General features: G+C 44.0%; 1 protein-coding gene and 1 long non-coding RNA gene across 5 annotated transcripts in view; both read right to left on the bottom strand.

Moving 5' to 3' along the window:
- The window catches only part of CTDSPL (CTD small phosphatase like), an 82,194-nt gene extending 59,978 nt beyond the window's left edge, over positions 1–22,216 (bottom strand). Inside the window, exon 1 of one of the 4 annotated variants that reach the window (XM_035316414.1) lies at positions 21,990–22,216. In XM_035316414.1, the coding sequence (XP_035172305.1) occupies positions 21,990–22,065 (76 nt within the window). In that variant the 5' untranslated portion in view covers positions 22,066–22,216. The remainder of the gene's footprint in view (positions 1–21,989) is intronic. The other 3 variants (XM_035316413.1, XM_035316416.1, XM_035316415.1) reach the window with 3 other exon arrangements.
- On the bottom strand, positions 12,976–14,962 carry LOC118161266. Its single transcript, XR_004747920.1, has 2 exons — positions 14,300–14,962; positions 12,976–14,264 (listed from the first exon to the last, which is right to left on the bottom strand). It is a non-coding gene; the product is annotated as an uncharacterized LOC118161266 (long non-coding RNA).
- Positions 22,217–23,563: the final 1,347 nt, after the last annotated feature.

Genomic DNA, 23,563 nt, shown 5'->3' with positions numbered 1-23,563 from the left:
TTTAATGGCTGGGACTCCACAATCTCCACAGCCATGGGATATGGACTGTATTACCTCTATTTTTCAAAAAGGTTTATAATGTCAAGCTCCAGTAAAGGAGATGCAGATTAAAGCCTATCACTTCTTGTCCCATCCCACAACAATAGAGAGAACAGATTATTTTTTACAGCAGCAATTATTTCAGGACTGAAAAAAAAAAAGTCTTTTTTTTTTTTTTCTTTTTTTTTTCTTCAGGATTAGAAAGAAAAGTCTTCAATTTGTTCAATCTTCACTACAGGTCAGATTTTCTACTATGATTTCTTTCTCCCTGCACCTTGGAACGCTCTCAAATCCAAATGCAGCACTCAAAGCTTTACCGAGCAGTTCAGAAGTCTTTCCAAAGCAGAGTACAGCAGGACGACTTCACTGTTCTTACAAATCAGCTGTCATGTTGGAATGCGTAAACAGGCATATATCTTTTTTACTGCTGTGTGACTGATCTGCCTATTACAGAAGTCTCAGGATTTTGAACGGGCTAGCAAGACAAGTAGTTGCTCTTTCTTCTCGGTTTTTGCAGAGGATTGCTCCACAGAATCTTGAAACAGTCTGATTAAGTAGCATGAAAAACACAGGATGTAGATTTAGCTCATCCAGTCCCTTTCTATTTTCAGTTCAGTCATCCAGTATGGCTTTCATTTTTGTACATGCAAATTTTGTATATTCTCCATGGCATCATCCACGCCATTAATGACTGACAGACCCTGCACGGTCCCACTTCCCACACCCCTTCAAAGGCCCTCAGCTACTACACACTATGCAAAGACTTCCACACTCATTTTATAGCAGTTTATATGCACCATGTTATTCTAGTGTTGAATCTTAAAAGCTTCACTTCAATTTTTCATAATAGTTTTTCCTTTCCTTCTAACCAAACCACAGAAGTAAGTTCAGTTGCTTTAACGTGATTTATTATTGAAGGGAAAATCTGTTGAACGTCATCTGTTTCCTTGTTTTCTTGCAAGGTTTCTTATGCCTCCACGTTTGTTCTTGAAAACTGGAATTAGAAATTATGAATCAGGCAGCCTAAGTACCATGTTTATTCTGCAGGTTTTTTTAAGAACCTTATTTACTCTTCTCAAGGTAGCGTAGATAACTCGAGGTTCTAAAGTTATGTAGTTTCACACCAGCCACTAAGCATCCAGTGATTTAATTTGCCATCTGCTCTCAATTAAAGTCTTAGCCAAAGACTGATACAAACTTCCCCTCCTCCATCTTAATAAAGTATTTTAGCATCACAAGTTGCTAGCTTCCTTTTCCTGCTGACAGTTGCCCAGATCTTTCGTCTTCCTTTCACTACCACAACACTTGAGGATTCTTTGTCTTCCTCAGAGCCCTGCATCCACTGCTAGGTGCACGTCCTGGCAAGCACAAAGCACAGAAAAGATAAAAAGTAGTAATAAATAAGTAAATAAAAGTTGGAGAAGCCAAAGCACTCTTTTGTAGTTATCCCTGCACAAATCATCCCATCTAAAAACTAGGTCAGGCTCTCTGCAGGCTCCCTTCCTTCTTTCATGTGCTGGAGAAACTTACCAAGTTAGTTACTGTATTTTCTATCTTTAATTTGAACTGGGACAGCTTGTGCTCGTCTCCAGAAGAAAAAGTTGTCAAACTGCTCCCTCATCTAAGCTCTTTCTGTCAGGTTTGCATCTTTAAAAACTCCCTGAGTTGTCTCCCCAGTTCCCAGTTTACTGAGGTGTGCCACCTGGTAGTTCACTGCTCTTCATGTTTTTGCTCTCTCTCCCCCTTTCCCTTCCCTTCGTTGATGGATGTCACCATTTCACACCTACCCTTCCTGAGCCACATGCCACTTCTGTGCTCTCACCTACGGTTCAGAATCTCACCTTGAAGCATCTCTCCCCGCTGCCCTTCCTACAGGGAAACGCTGTTTGAATGCTTGAAGGAGATGCTGGGTGGACATGTCCTGTTGTACTCCTTCCCTTGGTGTCTAGCTGCAAAAATCACGTCATTGCTGTCTTCGGGGGCTTCAATCACTTTGGAACAGTGATACAACATGTCAGACACTTGCTAACGAATTGTGAACTGTACCACCAGTAGCATTCACTTCCACAACCCAACAAGCTAGAGACGTGTTTTCATGAAACTTGGTCACTACAGAAGCTCGTTGATGCTATTGTTATACTCTAAGTTTTTACTATTTGTAACATTTGGCCTCATACTTTTTGGATAACTCCACAAAAGAAGATCAAATAATTATCTCGTGGGCCATGAGGGTCTTTGTTGCCTGGCAGAGGCTCCCAAGTGCATGATATTTGGTTACAGAGGCATCACCTGTCCCAGGTGAAGGGATCTGCCCAAACTGACAATTCTCTCCCACGACAATCTGTTTTTTCCTCCCTTTCCAGATCCCTTCCCTTCACAACCACAGCTTTTATCATGTCTGCCACGACACGTACATCACACTGATCTGTTTTCACAAATGCGTAATTCACCTCAGATCTTCTTATAAAAATATTTGCTTTAACAAATCTTCACGGCTAAGTGTAATAAATAGGAGTTATTTTGAGAGGTGCATCTTAATCCTGAAGAGATGAATCTTATTTTCTTACTGAGACAATTTCAGGTTGTTTTTCAAAGTCTAAGAGTGCCAGAGAGGCAGCGACACACAGGAGTGAGCTCTAATTCTGCTCAAATCCCTCCCGAAGCACCTCTTGACAGGACACGCTTCTCATTTTGATGGAACAAGGATCTGCCTACAGTCATTTCTTCTGCCCAAGTGGCAAAGCTGCTTCCTGTAAGGAAGCTGTCACGAAATCAATGTTTTCACTGCAAGGGTAACCACACTGAGCTTGCTACAGGGGTTTTTTGTTTGTTTGTTTGTTCCATGGGAAAGAGAGAACCAAAAAAAAATGCTTTGTGCAGTTTTCTACTGTTTCTCAAATCATCTTTGAAGACAGTATGAGTATTGGTAAAAATGCAGCTTCACAGGCTCAGCAGTCAGTGAAACACTTATAGGTTTCCTTAATATTTTCTGTATAGGTAGCAAATGGACTGACCTCCAACACCTGAATCAGTATTAAAAATCCTCACAAGGACAGATAAAAATTACATTGTGGCTGTCCTGAGCAGATTTTTTCCCCCAAAACACACTACCTCCAAAATCAGCATTTGTGTAAGTCCAAATGTTCAGAGTAATAGAAAGCTTAAACATTAACAATCCTCCCCCCGCAGAAAAAAAAAATAAAAAAAATCAAAAAACCAACCCAACCTCCACCACCAAACAACCACAGGGTTCAAGGAGCCCCAAAAATACAAGAAATTAGAAAGGATGTTCAAGGCTGCTGAATGCTGCAGCTCAGACCAACACCAGTAGGTTCCCATCCCATTTCAAGCAATAGCCATTGTCGTTACCAAACCATACAACAGAGATTACAAGACAGATCCCTAAACTTACAATCTCTTTTAAGAAGAAATGATTCTAGCACCACACCGAATCCAGATGATTGTTTGACACATGCATGCTTAAATCTGTTCAGCTGTTCTGCATATATATGCATGCCAAGCAGATGAAGAGAATCACATTTGTAGTGATGAATGAAATGACTACAGGCACATTTGTAATGTTTCATGTCAACGGTGACATGTTCATCGATCAGGTTTTCAACATGTACAACCACCTTTCCATCACGAGATTTCTTCGTGCAGATTCCAGTACAAGCAACTGTGACAATTAACAACCTGCCTGGCATGCTCGTCTCTGCAGGTAGCTCACAAAGTCCAAAAGAGCGGGGAGAACCGGATGAATCTAAGCAAAACCACTGTTAGCTGAGAAGATGACAGCGTGAGATCAGACTTCCAGGAACCAAGTACCTGATGATCCCTGCTTAAGGAACAGAGCCACCATCTTGTTTTACGAAGAGGAGGTGCACATGAAGAACACGGTTTTCATGGGCAGCCATGTAAAAAGTCAGATTCACAGAATGGTTTGGGTTGGCTGGGACCCTAAAGCCCATCTAATGCCACCCCCCTGCCATGGGCAGGGACCCCTCCCACCAGCCCAGGCTGCCCCCAGCCCCATCCAGCCTGGCCTTGGGCACTGCTGGGGATGGGGCAGCCACAGCTCCTCTGGGCAGCCTGGGACAGGGCCTCACCTCCCTCACTGGGAAGATTTTCCTCCTAATATCTAATCTAAACCTACCCTCTTTCAGTTTAAAGCCATTACTCCTTGTCTTATCCCTACACCCCCTGACCAAGAGTCCCTCCCCAGCTCTCCTGCAGCCCCCTTTAGGCCCTGGCAGGCCGCTGTGAGGTCTCCCCGGAGCCTTCTCCTCTCCAGGCTGAACAACCCCAACTCCCTCAGCCTGGCTCCACAGCAGAGGTGCTCCAGCCTCGGAGCATCCTCGTGGCCTCCTCTAGACTCACTCCAACCGGTCCCTGTCCTTCTGGTGCTGGGCCCCAGAGCTGAACACACCACAACAAACCCTGCAAATAGTGGCAGAGCTAACATGCAGCATGATTTCCAGGAATGTGCCAAAAATAAGCTGTCAAAGGGCAGATTCCTGCCCCTGACAGCAAAAGACTTGCTCTTGCCATTTCACTGCATGAGAATTAAGTCCACATCTTATTACGCTGCTTGGTATGTTAATCTTAAAGCAAAACACTGAAGTGAAACACTAATATTGTCATAAAAGCAAACAAAAATATGAGAAAACATACGATTGACTGTAACAGAGATGTATGCCCAAGTACTGTGGGACACCAAAGCAGTAATTAAAACATCAAATTGTTTCATTTGGCAGAATTAACAGACTATAAGCAACCTGATATCAAGACATGGCTTAAAGAAAGAAAGGAGAGTGGTTCTTATGGACTTGTGGCAATAAAACAAAGGGCACTGCACATGTAAAGCTGACATCAAAGAAAGGATATGTCAGAATTTTATTGGGAGATGCAAAGAAATTTTATATATTTTTCTTTCTTTGAAGACAGGATTCAGTTTTGTTGTTGTTGTTGTTTTGTTTTTTAAGTGCAGATTTTCTACAGAAATACCTACCCCATTCTTTTTGGAAGCTCCTGCACTGAAAATTAATGCTCTTGGTATTCTGATGAATTGCTAAAATAACATTTTTTTTAAAAAATATGGTATACATTCTTCCTGAGGCCATGTGAACCATAGACTGCATGAAGCATTAAACTATTTCACCTCTGCAGGTTCTGTGCTAAAATAACAAGTTAGGGCAAAAAGTAGCACCTAGAAAACAAAATCAAACACTAGAGAAAGATCGTAATACCCACAGCAGTTAAAAAAAAAAAAAAAAAAAAAAAAAAGCAAGCAAGAACCCCTGTCAAATCCCTGCATTAGCACCACCAAAAAATCCCCACCTCGTCTTAATTGTTTCCTGTAACCTCAGAAGAGCATTTTGCAAATAAGGGTAAGCTCTCTCCTGTTGCAATCTTTAACCCTGCTCCTCCTACACCTTTGTGCAGACACAACTGTCAGCAGCTCATTTTTTACAGCTGAGGAACATCAAAGAAGTATTGAAAAGAGAGAAGTTAGGCTAACTGCAAGTATCAGGAACTGTTTATCGGAGTAACGATAAAACTTTTGAAGGATACAAACTCCAGCCTGAAATTCGTGTTTCTTCTGTGCCCTGCAGAACCTCCTGGTGAGGAAAGGAACTGGCACAGACAAGAAGAGGCAGTACTAATGAAAGGCTGAAATGGTGCCCCAAGCCAACATGGTCTTCAGATGTTGTTGCTGTTCTCTCAAAACCCAACTTGAAGTCTGCATGTCATCACCTTACACTACAATCTCGTAATCTATTTAAACCTCTATACGTTTGGAAAAAAATAAGTCATGCACAGAAAAATGAGAAAAATGTTGTGAGATGGCAAGTTATTTCAAAGTAACCCAATATCTAAGTTTCTTGTTCAAGAACACTGAGCTGATTATGGATTGTCATGCCATTTCTAGAGGGTGACTGTGACTACGTGGTACCAGCGAAGTCCTTGGTGTATTTTTTGGCAGAGCAGTGACGAAGCCCCAAAGCTTCCTCACACTCGCACCATTCCGCACACAGACAGCATTGTAGCTACTCGCTGAGATCCTGGACGTTCAGCTGCTGTGTGTTTTTACAGAAGTATCAAGCTGCCATGCAAAATTGCTGCGGGGTTTTATGAACAGTCAAGTTCTACCACAAAGAAGGTTGAATTTTAAAAGCAGAGGAACTCTCATGAATTTTAAGTCCAGATAAACAGAAGGTGATTTCAGGATTACACTGTGTGACAACAGCAAACTACTCAGAAATGAGACCATTATGTAATTAGAACCACAGTTGTCAAGGAGTTAATAATTGTAACAAGCTCATTCTTTCCCCTTCCATCTTTGAAAAAGGCAAGCTGATAGCACTGTGACCTTCACATGAATATATACACAAAAATTGTTTGTCTACAACTTCAGCTAAGCACCTCTGCGTATTTTGTAGGATGGCCTCAAACTGGGTATAGGAAAGCCAAGAAGGGTTTATTTTATTCTTCATGTTTGGCAAGTTTTGTTTGCTTTTTAAGAAAGAACATACTGTTGCTCTATTTGAAACAGGAACGAACATAACATTTCTATTAACAGCATCTTTTAAGCTCACCTGTTTCTAGCTTTCCTAAGAGACCAGGCTTTTGCATTGCTTAGGCTTTTACTGGGCTGAACAGATGCAAACGCTATTCCCATAGAGGTTTGCTTCCTATTTCCTACCTTTTACACTGCAGCTATCATCCTAACGCACAACAGTCCCCACCCTAACATGCTCAAGATGTACAACTGGCATTTGTCAGTCCGACACACAGCAGATTCTGCCTTTGTCTACACCCTCATCCAAATTACTTTTCTGAATGTGTCACTGGGCAATTAAAAAGAGTTCATGAGCGAATTACTAAGCCTTTTAGGAAATACATGCTAGTTGCCCACACCCTCTCAAGAACCACCATGTCAAATCCCTAACAAAAGGGTGCTGGAAAGGAGGAATACCCCTTTCAAAGGTCCTCAGCTGCCATTCTCATCAGTGGCTTACAGCCTTGACACATAGTGTGACTTTGTTAAACAACAGCTTTGAGATTGGGATTTCATTTCTTCTAGAGAAGAGCAAAAGAAAAAGGAAGAGACACTGGATAAACCAGCATTTTGTTACTCCTTTGCACAGGGTCCTGCAGGCATCTCTTCCATCCTCAGCTGCTGTATGGCGCCATGGGGCTGAGCACTGGCATTCACCTGTGTAGTACCCTCTGCTCCTGTACACATACGTAGCAACTAACGGGTATCTAGAGAAGCACACACAAATATTTCCAACTGCTGAAAGCACATTAAAGGGTTAAGAAGATAGCACTGAAAAATAAAGCCACAAAATCCCTCTCTAGCACTAGTCTGCCAGCCTCAAATGAACAATAAGCCTTTTCTTTTTTTTTTTCATGTAGCAGAAAATTAAAGCTCAGTATTTTAATCTTGAAAAACGATATTACCAAATAAGAAAACCTAAAAAGGGCTTGTATGACACCTGAAAGGTGATTTTTTTTCTAAACTGACATTTACATCAGACTGAATTTTTAAAAGCTTTCAGTCATCTTTCCTCCAGCTTCACGCCAGCTGCCTTATTCTCCCTTTTCTCAGTTTTCTGTTTATACCCCAGAAGTATCAGCCTATCTTTTTTCTTTTTCTTTCAGATCGTTTCTATTTAGGCATCCTCATTCCCTTGCATTACTTCCTTGGACACTAATAGCAGAGGTAGTGCAATACCTCAGCATGCCAGCAGAAATAAAATACCACCTTGTTAATCATTGATCACAGAAAAAGGGGGAAGAGTGTAATGGCTAAATGCCTTGTAAATATTTACTGAATCGCAAACTTGCATCATGAATCTTACTGTGCCAAGCTTCGGCAGGGAGCTAAGTTTCATCCTTAATATCAGAGAACAGGGCCATTAAAATCATTCCACTGAGTAGACAGCTGAGCTTACAGATTGATTTCATCTGGTCCTTGGCTGTAAATTCACTGCCCCAACCCAAAACACATAGCAAGTACCTGCGTTAAAATGACTCCCCTTGAACTAAAAGCTTAAGGTCTCAGAAACAAAGTCCTGTCCAGGTGCCAAGCCACACATACCTGCAGGATGAGACAAGGTTCCAAAATTTCACAGCTTGAAGTTCACAGGAGGAGGAAGGTGGGAAGTAGGGATATGAAGGGAGGTTCTAGGGGAAGACCTGTGAAGCACTGATCTCACAAAAATGTTTTTTAAAGTAATAAAGTCAACATAACTGAAGTTACAGGTGTTTTACATTTATGTTTTACGGGGGTACTTCCTATCAGACCCTACAGTTACCTTTGAAGAAATTGGAATGTCCGTCATCCAGAACATTTTGCTTTAGGAGAGCACGTTTAATACACTGAACGATGATCGTATCTACCCCAAATCATCATCACTAAAAAGTTAAAACATTGTTAAACCTCTCGTGCTCTCCGGTATTCCTGCTGCAAGCAGGTGTAGGAGTGCTGCGAGCAGAGCAGGGCTGAGATCCCCTGTTGCAGGCAGGGTCCCACAGCTCTGCCCAGCTCCTGACTCACTGCTGAGAGCAAACTGAGACCCAGACATTGACAGTGCAAGTCCAAGGAAACTTAGAAAAACATAGGAACAGTCTTAGCTGTGAAGAGCTATGAAAAATTCATTTTGCTATGAGCACAGTATATGTATGCTTCCTGAAATCTTAAAAGAGAAGGATATTTACTTTTTTAATGGGATGTAGACTTCAGACTTCTTCCTGAGCAGTGCCCTGGGCTACCAACAGGTGTATGGGATGACACCAGTCTACATCCCACTCAAAATAATCCTGTATTTCCCACAGCCCTATTTCCTCTCATGTAGCCATCTTCAACAGGAATCCCCCTCCCTTTTCATACCTTTCCTTCAATGCTGGAGATTTCAGAAGAGCAGGAAACTAGAAGCTTGTTATAACGACTTTTCATAGATAACTATGCAAAGGATCATGAATTTGCAAGTACGCTTAATTCAGAACCAGACAGTTAAAACAGATTTTTAAGCTTCTGTAGAAACGCTGATGGGTGAGCATATAAAATGTTGGGGCTACTCACTCAGGAAGCCAGCTGCCAAAACAAATCAGAGACGGAATTAGAAGAGGTGATATTTCATCACATTCCCTTGCAGCTTTTCAGGTTTGTTATCATCGTATAGGAACAGTGGACACCGCCAGAAAGGCCCCTGGAATAATGCAGCTTTTCCATAACCCTCTATATTGTTCTGCTGGCTGCCTGACAGACACAAGGAGAAGTTTCTCCACAGTGGCAGAACAACAGCCCCTGCTGATGCCGGCGTCAGGTTTGCCTCTGTGGAGGATCGCGATGTGACTTCAGTGTGACACCAAACTCCAGGAACTGCAACCTGAAAATGCTGGCCAAAGCTTATGGGTGAGGGAAAGATGGTAAATCTCTTCCACATTTTATTATATTACGGATTAAATTCAGTGGGGTATGGTGGATGCTGGGGCACAGACGGACTCCCACCCCACTGCAGGCCCACACTACTCAATGCTCTTCAGAACAGCTTCACCACTGGAGAGCCCGTTTTAACCACCACCCCCACGGCTGCTAAACTTAGAGAAGCTGAACGCCACCAATACCCATGGAAAATTTTTGCCGAGTTTTCCCTCTTTTCCTCCTTTCTCTGAAGATGAGGCTAAAGATGACCGGTGGAGCTGGGTACCTCCGTGTCCCCGGCCATACTGCGGTGCAGCAGACACCCGCGCGGCCTGCACAACACCCGGACAAAGTTGTGAAATTGGGATTTTGAACTCCATTCCACTTAACTTTACTCACAGCCAAGGAGAGAGGTCAGCGAAAAGCTGCACATGTGCCCTTTGCTTTTCATGGAGGCCCCAGGACTCAGCTCATGTCGCCCTAAAGCAGACCTCTACACAACCAAAACCACCTTGTTCAGGTCCGCACACAACAAAGCCATGTGCTCATTTTATACTGAACAACATGGAAGATGCTCTGACCTCCAGATTTATCAACCAAATCAAGGAAAATTCTCCCGGTCCTGACCACCTGGGAGGCACAGCAACATTTCCATTTTTCAGTCACGAAAAGAATTCCAGTGCTGTTAGCAACAGTTTGCGCATCTGACCGAGAATATTCTACCAGATATTTAAGCACTGCACTATTTAAGACTCCTCCAAGCAAGGTAAATGACTGTAATTAAAATACTACTGACAGCTGAAAGCCATGTTTCCGAGAGAATACTGCAAAATTAACAGCATCTAAGATGAGCAGTACAGCATCTCTTCTGGTCACGCGTCCTCAGCTGAGGCACAACAGAACATCTGGCTCAGCTTCTCTCAAAAAGCACGGGAAGGCTGAAAGCAGTACACAGGTGGTGTTTGGGAACAAACAGCCCAAAAAAAGCCATCAGCAGCCCACTTGCAGCACCGGGCAGCGAGTGCATGAGCCCCAAGCCACCTCCTGGCTCCATGCAGGGCACGGCTAATTGCATGTGGTCTGACAGCAACAACAGGAGTGGCAGATTTGGGCACTCCGACCAAAAGGCAGGTCACAGTTTACAAGCAGAATGATATTTTTTTTCCTGTTAGCCTTCCAAGGACTACATTTAGCCTCTGGGAAATGATATGAATAGAAGCAATGTTTTCCAGAGAGAAGGGTGCTAGCGTTAGATTTTGCCCAAACATTACCAAAGAAGTATCTTCAGGTTAAGCATCTGAGTCCTCATGCTGCTCCATTTACTTGACATGTTTTATTTTTTTTTCTAGAAGAATTATAAAGTGACCTCTCTAGTAAATGCTGCCTGCTCCCTTTCACTGGAACAGACCATAAATCAAGAATTTACCATGTTCATCTTCAATTCTCTTGCTCAATACATTATTATTATTTAACATGCAAGCCAGCTGTTTAGAGACATTAATCCATGCAGGCTTCGCAAAGAAAAGAGAATTTATTGGTGTTTTGCCACTTAGTGAGCTTGAGATTTATAAAGAAAGTGTTTCTGAATACTGGGTCCAAACAGCAACTTTATCAGATACAGACAAATATCCAGTGTTTATTCTCTTGTAGCAGTATGCTATGCAACCTGAAGAAATATTTGGCTGTTCTATATGAAGAAATAGGAAGCAAAAGACATTTGGCTTCTGGACTTGGTCATCCTCTCTACAACTATGTTTTATCAGCTGAAAATGTAAGATACAGATTCCCAGGGAATCACAGCTGCTGTACACATATGGTCTTAATTAAAGCAAGAAAGCCCATTTACTCCTGTAAAATACCTCCCAACAGCCAGCTAGTTGACTATCACCTAACCAGCTATTAAAAAGGTGAAAACCATGACCCTGTTTTCCAGTCAAAATCATTATCTATTCAAAACAGAGATCTTATTATCCAAACCAGAAATCTTCAGCTGACCTTATTAGCAGAACAGAAGATAAAGAAAGCCTTTTGTTACTTGAGGAAATCATCTCCACAATAATATATATTATTTTTCTCTTTCAGAAAAGCAGCATGTTTTTATTTTCCTTTAGCAACCATTTAAGACATTCTCAAAAATAAAACATGCCTTACTTCTGTTTTAGTCCAAACACTACTCAACCAAATGCATATCCTTGTTGTATGCTGGCATCCTGCTTTCTCAAGGGGTTGGAGGGAGTATTGTGCAGAGCGAGCACCAGGTTACCACGCTAATAATCACACTGCTATGCCCCTCTGGGCATCATCTCAACATTTTTCATGATTGGCTTCCTTTTTTTTTTTTTTTGTCTTACATCTCTGCTGTTATTGCTGTTTGTTTTGTTGCTTTATTTTTAGGAGCAGAGGGGAATCGTGTTTTATGTCACAAAGCTCCAGTGAGTATTTTCGGATATATAATTAGTAAAGATTACAAGTGTTATGCAAACAGACCTGGGTGAAAGAATTACTTTTGGGTTGTGGGGGAGAAATTGGAACCATCTGGTGCACGAAGAATTCCAAACCTGTGCAAATTGTGTTTGAACAGCACCACAATAGCACAAGGTCAACGTTCAGTTTTGCACCTCGGGGCTCATTCTAGCATATTGCACATTGCAAAATGGAGTGGCAGAGCTTCATTCTTTTTATTTAGGACATTTTCTGAAAGGACACTTTGAATAGAAATTATAAAGCAAAACCTCCTTCTGATCTCATCTTTTCTTGAAATGTGGCGGAGTAGTCACTGAGCGTCTCTCGGCATCTAATGGACACAGTCCCTTACTGACGAACCTAGGGGCACCTGGTCCTCCAGAGTGCATTAACTTTGTTCCTGCATCTGGGGCAGGTTTTGTCTGAAACAACTTCTTTTTCTCCTTTTATTAAAACTACAATTCCGTAACTTGAGGCATGACAGTATTTAGTTATTATTATTTAAAGACAAGGCTTGATTTAAGGGCATGGAACAGAATCCATCACTACCAAGACAACAGGTAGTGACATTTCTAAAAACTCAGCTCTCGGAGCTCATTTGCCTGCCACAGTGATGCTAAAAAAATGATTTAAAGGAAAATGCAGCAGCAATAGTACAACATGTAAATACAGGAATGAAACCTGAACAGATTCCTGCTTCAAAACTGCCAGGTTTCATTCCCCGTTTTGTTCGACCCTGTTCCTGCCATGACATGTTTAAAAAATAAAGAGTGGCAGCAACCGGAGGACTGCAGGGCAACGTGTTGGCCACCAGCAAGTCTTAAAGCCTTAGAGGAGGGAAAAAAAGATCAGAATGCTAACAGTGAGCATGATTTGTAATAATACTAGTTAAAGTTGGTCAGGTAGTATATGTATGTTGTTAGAATCCTTTTCAGTATGGACAGCAAAAATTTGCTGGAGCTTCTCAAAATTTCTTAGGAGGCAGAATAAAAATTATCTGAATTTCAGGGCACAGTTTACCTTATGTTGTTGGTTTTATCGTGATAATCTGGAGACAAAAACATTTAGGTCTTCAGTACACTTCACAGTTAAGGTCGTTTCTTTTTATTTGTTTCACTTTCATTCTCCATTAAACTTCACCATACTTGCTTCCTTGACATCTTTAATCTCAACACAAGAGGGAATCTTCCAGAAAGAAAAATTTTCAAGTAAGGAAAAAAAAAGTCCAACAACTATGTGCTCATGATAAGCCCGATTAAACAAATCCACTTAAAACCTCATTCCTTTGTGGATAAGCACTTTACAGACCTCTACACTGATGCAAATTGTTTTACAGTTATGTTGTAAACCACCTCCTTCTGGGACTTTTCAATTGATGTCAATTTGTAATTAGCAAATGAATTGCAATGAAGACTGCATTCAGCACTGTTCCTTTTCTTTTTTTTCTTGATTCCCCAGTAAACGCAGAACCCCCATCCTCTTTCCAAACCTTGCGACTTACTGATTTTCAACACGACCAGCTTCATATCATGAGAGTCAGGAGAACAGGCCGCTGGCCAACGAGTGGCTTGGTGATGGGAATCATCTTCCAGTACACACAGCCCATCACACAGGAACCCTGGGCGCGAGTTCACAAGGATTGTGACTTCAGATACCTGACATATTCTGTTGGTGTTTACATAAAGGTGTCTTCCCCTCCTTCCCTAACTGGCAGGTGACAATTCATATGCTGGAAGGTGATCAGTACCTTTAGAATATTATTTTTTGTTGGCGTCAATGCAAACTGCAGTCACTTAATCCTGTTTAGGAATTCCCAGGTAAATTATTCTGGCAACCAGTCTCCCCAAGGATTATATAGGTGCAGGAGCAAACAGCTCCTTTTAGCCAAATTGGATGTTCTGGCATTAATTCTGAAGGCATGCTGTATGATGGGAAGAGCCCTAGCATCCTTACTCTTTCATTACTTCTCATGCATCTCCTCCCTTTCAACACAGCACAACATTCACTCAAGGTTTTTAAATTATTTTTAAAAAGGAAACAGAACAAATAAATGTCTCTGCTTTAAGAGCCAAAACTGCCATGCTGTAGCAGTGATCCTGCATCAGACAAGATCAAGCTCTTTATCTCACTAGATTTTAATAGGAGTTCAGAAATGCAGAGGATCTCTCTCCTACACCATTTTGGCCAATTTGCCAGGCCATCCAGAAGTTCCAGGAGTTCCTCATGGCTACACCATCTCCCCCCTCCAGCACCTCCCATCATTTCTCATAGCAGAACCATCCTGGACACAAACAGCCAGCAGCACCAAACGCCTTTGAGCCCCTCAAACCTCACCATCAAACCTCAAACCTGAGCCCCTCAAACCTCACCATCATTGGAGCATGATGAGCATTGGAGCATTTCTGTGATTCTGTTTCTGGATTATACCAGCTGCCTTTTCCCCTCTCAACTTAAGATGAGAGGGGAAAAAAAAAAAGGAAAGAAGGCAAAATACAGCAAGGGAGATAATTAAAAATAAAAATCAAAGGTTCACTCCAAAAATCCCCATAAAATATTTGTTTAAACTTCTCTCCTGAAACATTTTACTTTCCACTGCATTCCTCAAATTGTGAACATGTATCTAACTATTTTTAGTTTACACAAAGCCCTATAAACCTCATTTTTTAGATTTGTACGGCTTTCATGAGGGTTTATTGAGATCTGCTATTATCTTAAAATTGCCTTTCTCCTCCGGGTGGTAAATATTAGATCTTTCAATGTGCTTGGCAGAAGCAAGTATGAATTATTAAATATCTTCTAGGAATGTGTCACTAATGACCACTCCTTCGCGTAGTACTTTCATCTGAGCTAGCACTAAGGAAAACTTTCCAACTTCATGATTGAAGCAAACCTGAGACTACAAAACAACTCTGAGACCTACACCCACCATTTTTAACTTTACCAAACTTTACCAAAGCTTTCTGATAGTTAGATCTTAAATAACCCCACGTACACACGTTCATGGGTATCCATTGCAAGGATGCAGATATCCAGACTGAAGGGAGATGACAGCCTTGCAAATCACGAAATAGGAAAGGTTAAAGTTTCACTGCTGGTTGCAGCGGACAAGGAAAGGGCAAGATTTGCTCTGCTGCTAATTCTGCTGGGAGTCCTGGGCTCCGGCTCGGGGAGCAAGAGAGCTTTGGGGGTGGGGGAGAACAGGGAGCTGGCAAATAATCAATACATCACTTTCTACCAAGAAAATAAGGAGGCCCTGAAACAGTAGCAGAAAAAAAAAACAAACACTGGCAGAACTGACTGGTCCATTACCCAGGAGAGATGCCTTGGCTTGAAACAAAACCACCAATATATATTCCATAAATTCAGGTTGGGATTCACCAAGTATGTGTTTTCTACTCAAGTGCCCTGAATTTTTTAGAAAAAAAAAGTCTTAAGAAATTATATACACAGTTTTTGACAGATCAGACATCCTTCATTTGGGTTGTTGTTCTTCTGCACAAAACACAGCCTGCAGCATCTTATTTGGCCCTGTCCATCAGGCTTTGACAATACTCATAGAGGTTCAGAAGAGATTAATAGTTCTTCTCTACAAAAATACATACAGAAAAAAAAACTCATTTTAAAAGCCCAAGATCCTTGGAATGTAAGTCTACCGTATATTTATTCAGATTTGACTCGCAATAAATTTCCTAGATAATAGAATTCTAGTTTCTAGTGCAGCCAATCACTTCTAATAATGGGGTTTTCTTTTATAAATCATACTTTATCATCTTGTACAAAGAAAATAAGCCGTGCACTTTTATGTGAGCGATCGCTCTGATAACACACTGATTAAAGTCTACAAACTTTACGTAGGCACCGCAAGCGCAACCTTCCCTGCCGGTTTATCTACAGATATTAGTGGTAAAAATCCCAGCTATGGCACAAAGCAGTGGCTGGTACTGAAAGTACTGGACTATATAGGACTTGTTTGGATTTATAAATTCTTTTAGACTTGTAGCAAACACTCTAAGAATATACTGAAGGCCAAAATTATATGACAGGGTGCCTGGAACGGGATTTTTACTGTTCTATTTCAATGCTCCTTCTGCTTTCCATATTTGTCGTATCTGTGTCCATTTTACGCCTTAACCCTCTCCAAGTAAAAATAAAGCAAGCTCCCATCAAACTCAGGCAAAAATAGAATTTACAGGAGATTAACATTTCCAATATGGAAGTCTTAAAAATATCTCTGGCTACATCACAGCACAGAAGGCATCCTTTGCCTGCCCACAGCCTCCCCTGACTAGAAGCTCTCCAGGCACAGCCAGGCACCGAACCCCACTGACACACCAACCCTCCCCAGCTCCACCACACCATCCCATCCGTTTCTGGCCTGGAAGATGAGCGCTGAAAATAAAGCTTTTATCAATATTGTTCAATAGAACAGACACGTGAAGGCTTTGGGGGATTTCTGTGGGACTTTTCTGTCAGGTTTGCGCTGCTGCAGGAGTTGCCCAACGTGTAACCCTTACCAGCAGTCCAGAGGTGGCCTTTCAACACCTGAATAGGCTGGCTGATCAGCTCTCATACCTCAGCCTGTAGGACTCCTGCTCCTTTCTGGACACGCTTATAACATGGGATGAGGTTACACAGCCACCCAGGTGGGCAAAGTCCTGCTGACATTACTAGGAGAGCAGCTGCAGCCCTCTTCTTGCCCTCACCTCTGCCCCTTGCCCCCTCAATCTTTGAGCAACCTCAAAGAAACTCCACATGTGGTCAGGTTGAGCAATGGGTAATTTCACCCCCAAAATTAATGTTTCCATACCCAGGACTGCCTTAATCTGTATTTTAAATGGAAACTAGCGCTGACTGGCAACCACAGTGGTCACTGCCACCAACTTCTTCCAACTAAAAACATCGCAAAAACAAAGGCCTGCTTGTTTACAGATCTGACAGATCTGTTTTCAAGATCTGACATATAAGAAATATCTTGGCTAGAACTACTCTGTAGCCATTTTCATGTGAATTATGGGTTTTACATGAGAGCAAAATCCAGAAATTAAGCATTATGTAATAGGGAAACAGGACTGCAACAGTTAAACCTCACTAGCACGCAATGGGAATGACACCTTTCAGCAACACTGACCAAGACAAGTGAGTTTCATTTCTCTCAGCTTTCACTTTCCCAGCATTTTCTTTTGGTATCGCTTTGAAGAAACAAACGTGGACACACACTATCTGGAAGCATACTCGTGGTGGTCAGATTAAATTCTGCAAGATGAAGTACAGCATTGATCGCACCGTGTTTTACTGATTATCTCTGAAAATGCTATTTGCATTTCTGAATGCTGAATTGACAAAATGTAGGTCAACTGTTTTTTTTTTTTAAGGCACGTTAAACTTCTAAACACTTCAGTTAAATTACTGCACTAAAACAAATATGAATTTGAGATGACATGAAGAAACGCTAACATTGCAGCTTACTGACACTAAGTATTAGATATTCCTGCAAATTATCGTTCACTTTACTGCCGTGCCCTTCAGCTTGTTCACTGCTACCTTAAATCAAATCTTGGGTTACTACAGGTTACTACAGCCTCCCTGGAACATAAAACCTACTGTATGGTTACTCTGGTTTCATGTAACAACTATGTCATTAGTTAATGATTTAAAATTTTACCCTCCGTGAGCAATTCACATTCCAATGTGGTGCCGAAGAGGTTTTCACTTCCATTTCTTAATGTTACATTCAAGTAAAAATATTGTAGTTAATATTACTAAAATTTGTTGAGACAATGTCTCAAGGACATTAATGTATCTTTGAATGTTTAAGTACTTTAAATCCTGATGAAGCAGGAACAAAAATGATTCTTTAAATATTTTTATAGATCTTCAAAATGTATCTTACAGAAGATACAATTAAAGACTTGTTCTGGTTGCATTCTCAAATAGGCTTTTAACTTTAGATCTTAAGTGCCTGTTGTTTTAAATGATAATTAATATTGCCTTTTAATTCAAATAAAATTGGAAAAATCAAACCGTATGTTTGCCTGTTCATGAAAACATCCTTGGGGAATTATACTATTCATTAAAAAACTGGTAATGGTTTAGGCTCTAACGTGGACCTTTTCCAAATGCTTCACTGCAGAAGAAAATATGTTTTTGTAGACACACTAAAACAGTCAGGTATTCTAAATATCTCAAAACAGATGCTCAGCTGATGGACAGATGCTAGCGAAGTCAGGAAGGAAGAAAATGGACCACCACGGCCTGAAGGGTTGGGCAACTCTACAGGGACAGCACAGATATTGCTACCGCTGAAACAGCCACAGGGAAACACCAAGAATTTGCATCAGCCATGAGGAACAAATCAAAGCACACAGATTAAAAAAAAAAGTGAGATTCACTCCATTGGGCTGATTGCCTGTTACCCACCTGTGATCACACTCTGCTGTACTCAGTGCACAGGCTTGTCATCATTGCTTGGCTTTCTAGAGCTTTAACTGGTACATTAGAGGTCACTGTTCAATTGAATAACAAGAATATTTGTATATTTTCAGTGCAAAATAAACAGTTGATCTGCAGAACTAGTTACACTAAGTCAGATTTAGTTTTTCTTGATAGTTTCTTTACATTTCCTTAATTGCTCACATACAGTGCTGATACAACACGTCCTTTCACATACTTATGTCCACATTTTAATTTCTAGTGACAAGTATTGTTAATGCTTCAAGTTGGCAAATGTGCCCAAATCACCACAACATAAAACAATGCTATGAAAAACTACTGCTTTCCTTACTTAAAAAGCTAAGGGGGGATTATATTTTCCATAAATTTAATGCTGAGGATATTTTCGATCACCAAATGGGAGAATATAAGTTTACATTTTCCAGAACTAATGTAACAAGATAGACACGGGCCAAAATCCTCTAGGAGCGTGAGCACCACATGCATTTCAAAGCAAACATTACAATAATAATAAAATATGGTTGTAGCAACTTTCTGTGCTCAGCTTTCATTTTGACAGACAACTAAATACAGTGCACCACCATGTGGCAATATATTAAGGCACGGTTCATGTGCCAAGACCTGCTTTTTCCCCACTTTCTACAATTTTGACTATTTGTTAAAAATAAATAGCCCCGTCTTAGCATTAATAAGCTTCTCTTTAATGAGTTATCACAGCTTCACTTATCTCAAAAGCCAATTTTTAATACACCTGGATTAGCAAAAAAATATTTGGACATTTTTATTTATAAAACACAGTATTTACTTAAAAGCAGAGAGCAGAACTGGCCCATGATGAGAAAACAGCTCCTGCCAACTGCATTCCCTCCCTTCCATGAAAGTGAGAATAAGCATATACTGTGCATAACACTCCTTTTGAAACATAAATACAGGTTAAAAAAAATATAGTCAAGCCAAACACTGAACTCATGGTTGATTAAAAGCTTCAAACATGCTGAAGAAAACCAACACAGGTACACACACGTATTATTTAGCAGTTACCCAGCTATTTTAAAACTGCTTCTCTCCAGGGTAAGAAGAAAAAAAATCCATTTGTCACAAGAAACACCATGGAAGCTCCCCCAAACCCTACAAAACCCAACCCCTGAAGCCACTACGTGCCACTTGGGATACCGGAGCACATTTCTGCAGCCAAAAGCTGAATGCAGGGAGAAGCAGGTTCTCATCAAGCTGGACAGCCTTTGCTCACACAGCACCGTGCTACGGTAATTCATGCTGCACAGAACTGCAGACGAGCACAGGCCCAGGCGATACTTGCAGTAGTTAAATCCAGGGTTAATTTGTTATGCCTCGATGTGCGTTAGCCATTTTGTGCCATAATTTGGGCTCAGCCCGAGCTAGCAGCGCACGCTCCCCCCGGGGCACCACTGCCACTGAGCCTCTCCGTTCATCTCGGCTTCAGGCTCCCGCAGCTCGCCGGACCTGGAGGCTCTGCTAAAACTTCAGCAGTCTCCCAGAAAAGCAGGCAGAGGGAAGGCAATGCGATGGGTTTTTGCAAGCTGCGTGCCTCGGCAGCAGGACAACCTGTAGCAGAAGAGGTTAAGGGCAGCAGCTCGCCTTCCCGAGCCCTGGAAGCAGACTTGCAGCTCTCCTTCTGCAAAAGTTGCTCCGGCACGATCCGAGTCTCATCACGCAGCACATGCTACCACACTGCGAAGCAGTAAAGTGAACCCGAAACACACAAAAATACAGCAGAAAATCTACCTCCTGTATCGAGCTCGTGCTGAAGTTGGCTCTGGTCTGTGGAAGTCCAGCCACCCTTCTCCCTCTCTCCCCAGCCCACCCTCGCCCGCACGCAGCCTGCAAGGCCCCTGCTATGCAATTAAGCCCATCGTGATTTTCTGCTCCAGACAAGCCACCAGCAAGAACACAATGTGTATTATGCAAGTTACTGCATAGTTATGCAAGTTATATGCATATTTTCGCTTCACAGCGCAGCTCGCTGTACTGAGGGCTCTGAAGACACTTGTTTGATGGGGATGCTTACTCTTATTTTCAGCTGTCAGTTTTTCCCCCCTCCATTTCTCTCAACTGGCTTTTTTTTTTTTTTTTTTACATTCAGACTCCAACCAGCTGCCAGCACTGTTAACGAAGCCCCTCCAGCACTTGCAATAACACAGGCCGTTAAGACCACGGCACCATCTGAGCACCGTGTCACATCAATCTGCTCCAAAACGGGTCTGGGGAGACGCAGAAGGCACAGCACCAGCCCCGCACCACCGCGGGTACCCCACGCTCAGCAAAAGGAGAAAACGTCACAAGTCTCCAGGGACGAGCAAGGCCTCAGAGTGGAAGTATCACTTCTCAAAGGGAGCTATGCGAGTGCTCCTGTACCAAAGCAAAGGATAATTTTTGGGAGAACGCCTCCCCTAAGTCCCTAATGGCACAATTTGAAAGATACTAATAAATCTGTCTTCCTCCTCCTGCAGTTGCCGTGCACGAGCTGAGAGGACCGTGACTTTACGCGAGCCTTCCGTCGCAAGTAACCGGGAGCAACTTCTCCAGCTACCCCTCACCACTTCTGTGATAAACCACACAGAAATGGAAGTGCTCTGGGCGCCAAGAGCCCAGATTTTAGGGGGAAGCATACCAAGCTATCATTCCTGGCAGGCCACTTGGAGGTCTACGACCATGCCTCCCAGACAACACCACCACACGCTTTGCTTGCGCACACGAGCAATTTCTGCCCTTTCCCCCCCATTTATCAACAGTGCTTCCAACAAAGCACAAGCCTGACACCCAAAACACTTCCCAAACCCAGCACCCCATCCCCACAACCCCAACCATGCCACTTCCACGGCACCTTCACCCCGCCAGCACCGCTGGGCGCGATCCGCCAGGACGAGGCTGCTCAGCCCGAGACCCCTCCGAGCTTCCAAAAGGAAATGAGGTTAAGGGCGCCCGTCGACGTCTAGACTTTGGAGGAGAAGCAGCTCCCTCGGCCAAGCTGGATTCATCTTATTTTGGAGCGAAAGGCAGCCCGAGCACGACGTTTTACGCAAGCAACAACTGTTTATCTGCCCAGCAGCTCCGACCGCCAGCTCTCAGCAGCAGCCCACATTTCTCTCGGCGGCGCGCAAGTAGCTTTCGGAAAAAAAACACAAACCCTACAGATTCTTGAAAGTGAGGCGGCGAGAAATAAAGGAGAGGAGGATAGAAATCAAAAATCCCCTTTTTTAGTGTTTTGTTTGTTTGTTTTTTATTTCTCTTCCCCATTCTTTTGGGAAAAATGAAGTGCTTGGCGCTGAGGTTTCGAAGCCTTCCAGCAAGCCCAGCGCAGGTATCCTTCCTTCCTTCCTTCCCAAGCGGGGTGCACGCCGCACTGACAGCCAGCCAAAGTTGCATCGGCGACCCTCGCGAAAAGACAGCGCTTAATGAAATCAACCCGCTAATTAGCCCCCCTGTCGTCGTTCCCCCCCCCCAATTCCCGAGCCCCTGGCAGAGCCCTGTGCTGGAATACCTCGCCCTGAGCTCTGGGCAGGGGGGGGGAAAGGGGTCGGTGGGGGAACCCAGGGGTCGCCCGGCGCAGATTTCGGTGGCTCACCTTTATCCTGAGCGCAGGACAGGATCTCCTCCTCTTTGGGGTTAGTCACCTGGGTGATAATGGACGGGTTGTCCATGGAAACAGAGGGAGATTTCACCCGGCTATTTCCCTCCCGGAGGCAGAGGCTGGCGTTGCGAGGAAAGGGGGGGGGAGTGCGGAGGGGGGGGGGGGGGGGTTTTTTTTTTTTTTAAAAATTAATATGCAAATTTTAAAAAAAAAAAAAAAAAAAAACACTCCAGGAACGAAGCCAGGCGGGGGGAGGGGAGGGGGGCACCGCTTACGGGGCCCCTCCGGCCCCTACTGCTGCTGCTGCCTCCTCCTCTTCCTCCTCCTCCTCCAGGCGCCAATTCCCCACGCAGGAGGAAGGCCGGGGGGGGGTGTGAGACCAACCCCCCCCCCCCCCCCAAAACAAAACACCCCAAAGCCTGCCTCCCGCCGAGCGCTGCCGCCGCGCAGCCACACGCAGCCGCCTTCCTCCTCCTCTTCCTCCTCCTCCTCCTCTTCCTCGTCGGGAAGTGCCCCGGCCCCTCGGCGAGCCCCCCACCCCCCCCGGGCCCTTCCTCACACCGCCCCCCGCATCCACCTGAGCTCCCCCCTCCCCGGCTCCCGGGCCGCCTACATGCCCCCGCCCCGCTTATCTCATCCCGCCTTCCTCCTCCTCCTCCTCCTCCTCCTCTTCCTCCTCCCTCCCCGCGGGCTCTCTCTCTCCCTGCTCCCCCCCTCCTTCCTCCTTCCTCCTCCTCCTCCCGCCAGGCGAGGAGCCTCCGCCGCCGCTCCGCCGAGCGAGGATGAGGAGAGCAGCGCCGAGGGGAGGAAGGCAGGGGAAGGGAAGGGCCCCGCCCCGCCCCGCCCCCGCGCCGCGGGGCGCTCCAAGATGGAGGCGGGCGGCGGGCAGCGCCCGGGCCCCGCTGCGCGGTAAACAAGGGGGCGGGGCTACGAGCAGGGGGCGGGGCTTCTGCAAAGGGGGCGGGGCTTGGCGGCGGGTGTCGTACAAAGGGCTTCAAGGGAGGGGGGCGTGGTTAAAGGGAGGGGGCGTGGCCGCGGGGCGGAGGCTCGCGCTCGGAGGCCCTCGAGGCCCTGAGGGGCCCCCGAGGCTGGGAGGCGCCGCGGAGGCGCTGGGGCAGGGGCCGGCCGCCATCGGGGCCCCGCCGCCATTTCCTCCCTCAGCGCGGCTGGGCGGGAAGGGGTCGCCTCAGAGGGCGGTGTGAGATGTGCCCACAGGTGGCCGTGAAGTCTTTCTGAGCTGTACGGCTATTTCGTATCGAGGGCGCTCCTGGCAGCTTCTCGCAGTGAAAATATATATATTTTTAGAGGGTCTTGAAAGCTTGCATGTCTAGGAATTCCCCCTTCAGTGCAGTAGGGTGAGGGGTGCCACGCACAAACCCTGCCTTCCCTGTCCTGCTGCTAGGGGCTGAGGCAGGGGAAGCCAGCCACACAGAACTGGCTCTTAGTGGGGCCATCAGTGCAAAAGTAATGAATAAAACCTTTAGGAAACTGTACTGGTAGTAATAAGTAAGGAATTGCAGCCATGTTCCTCCCCTGGAAGCATTAAAAAAAAAAAAAAAGCATATTTC

The sequence above is a fragment of the Oxyura jamaicensis genome, chromosome 2 (assembly GCF_011077185.1).
Source record: "Oxyura jamaicensis isolate SHBP4307 breed ruddy duck chromosome 2, BPBGC_Ojam_1.0, whole genome shotgun sequence".
In the NCBI taxonomy this organism is placed as follows: domain Eukaryota; kingdom Metazoa; phylum Chordata; class Aves; order Anseriformes; family Anatidae; genus Oxyura; species Oxyura jamaicensis.
Note: the sequence above shows the minus strand (reverse complement) of the source record. Positions and strands in the feature narration are given on the sequence as shown.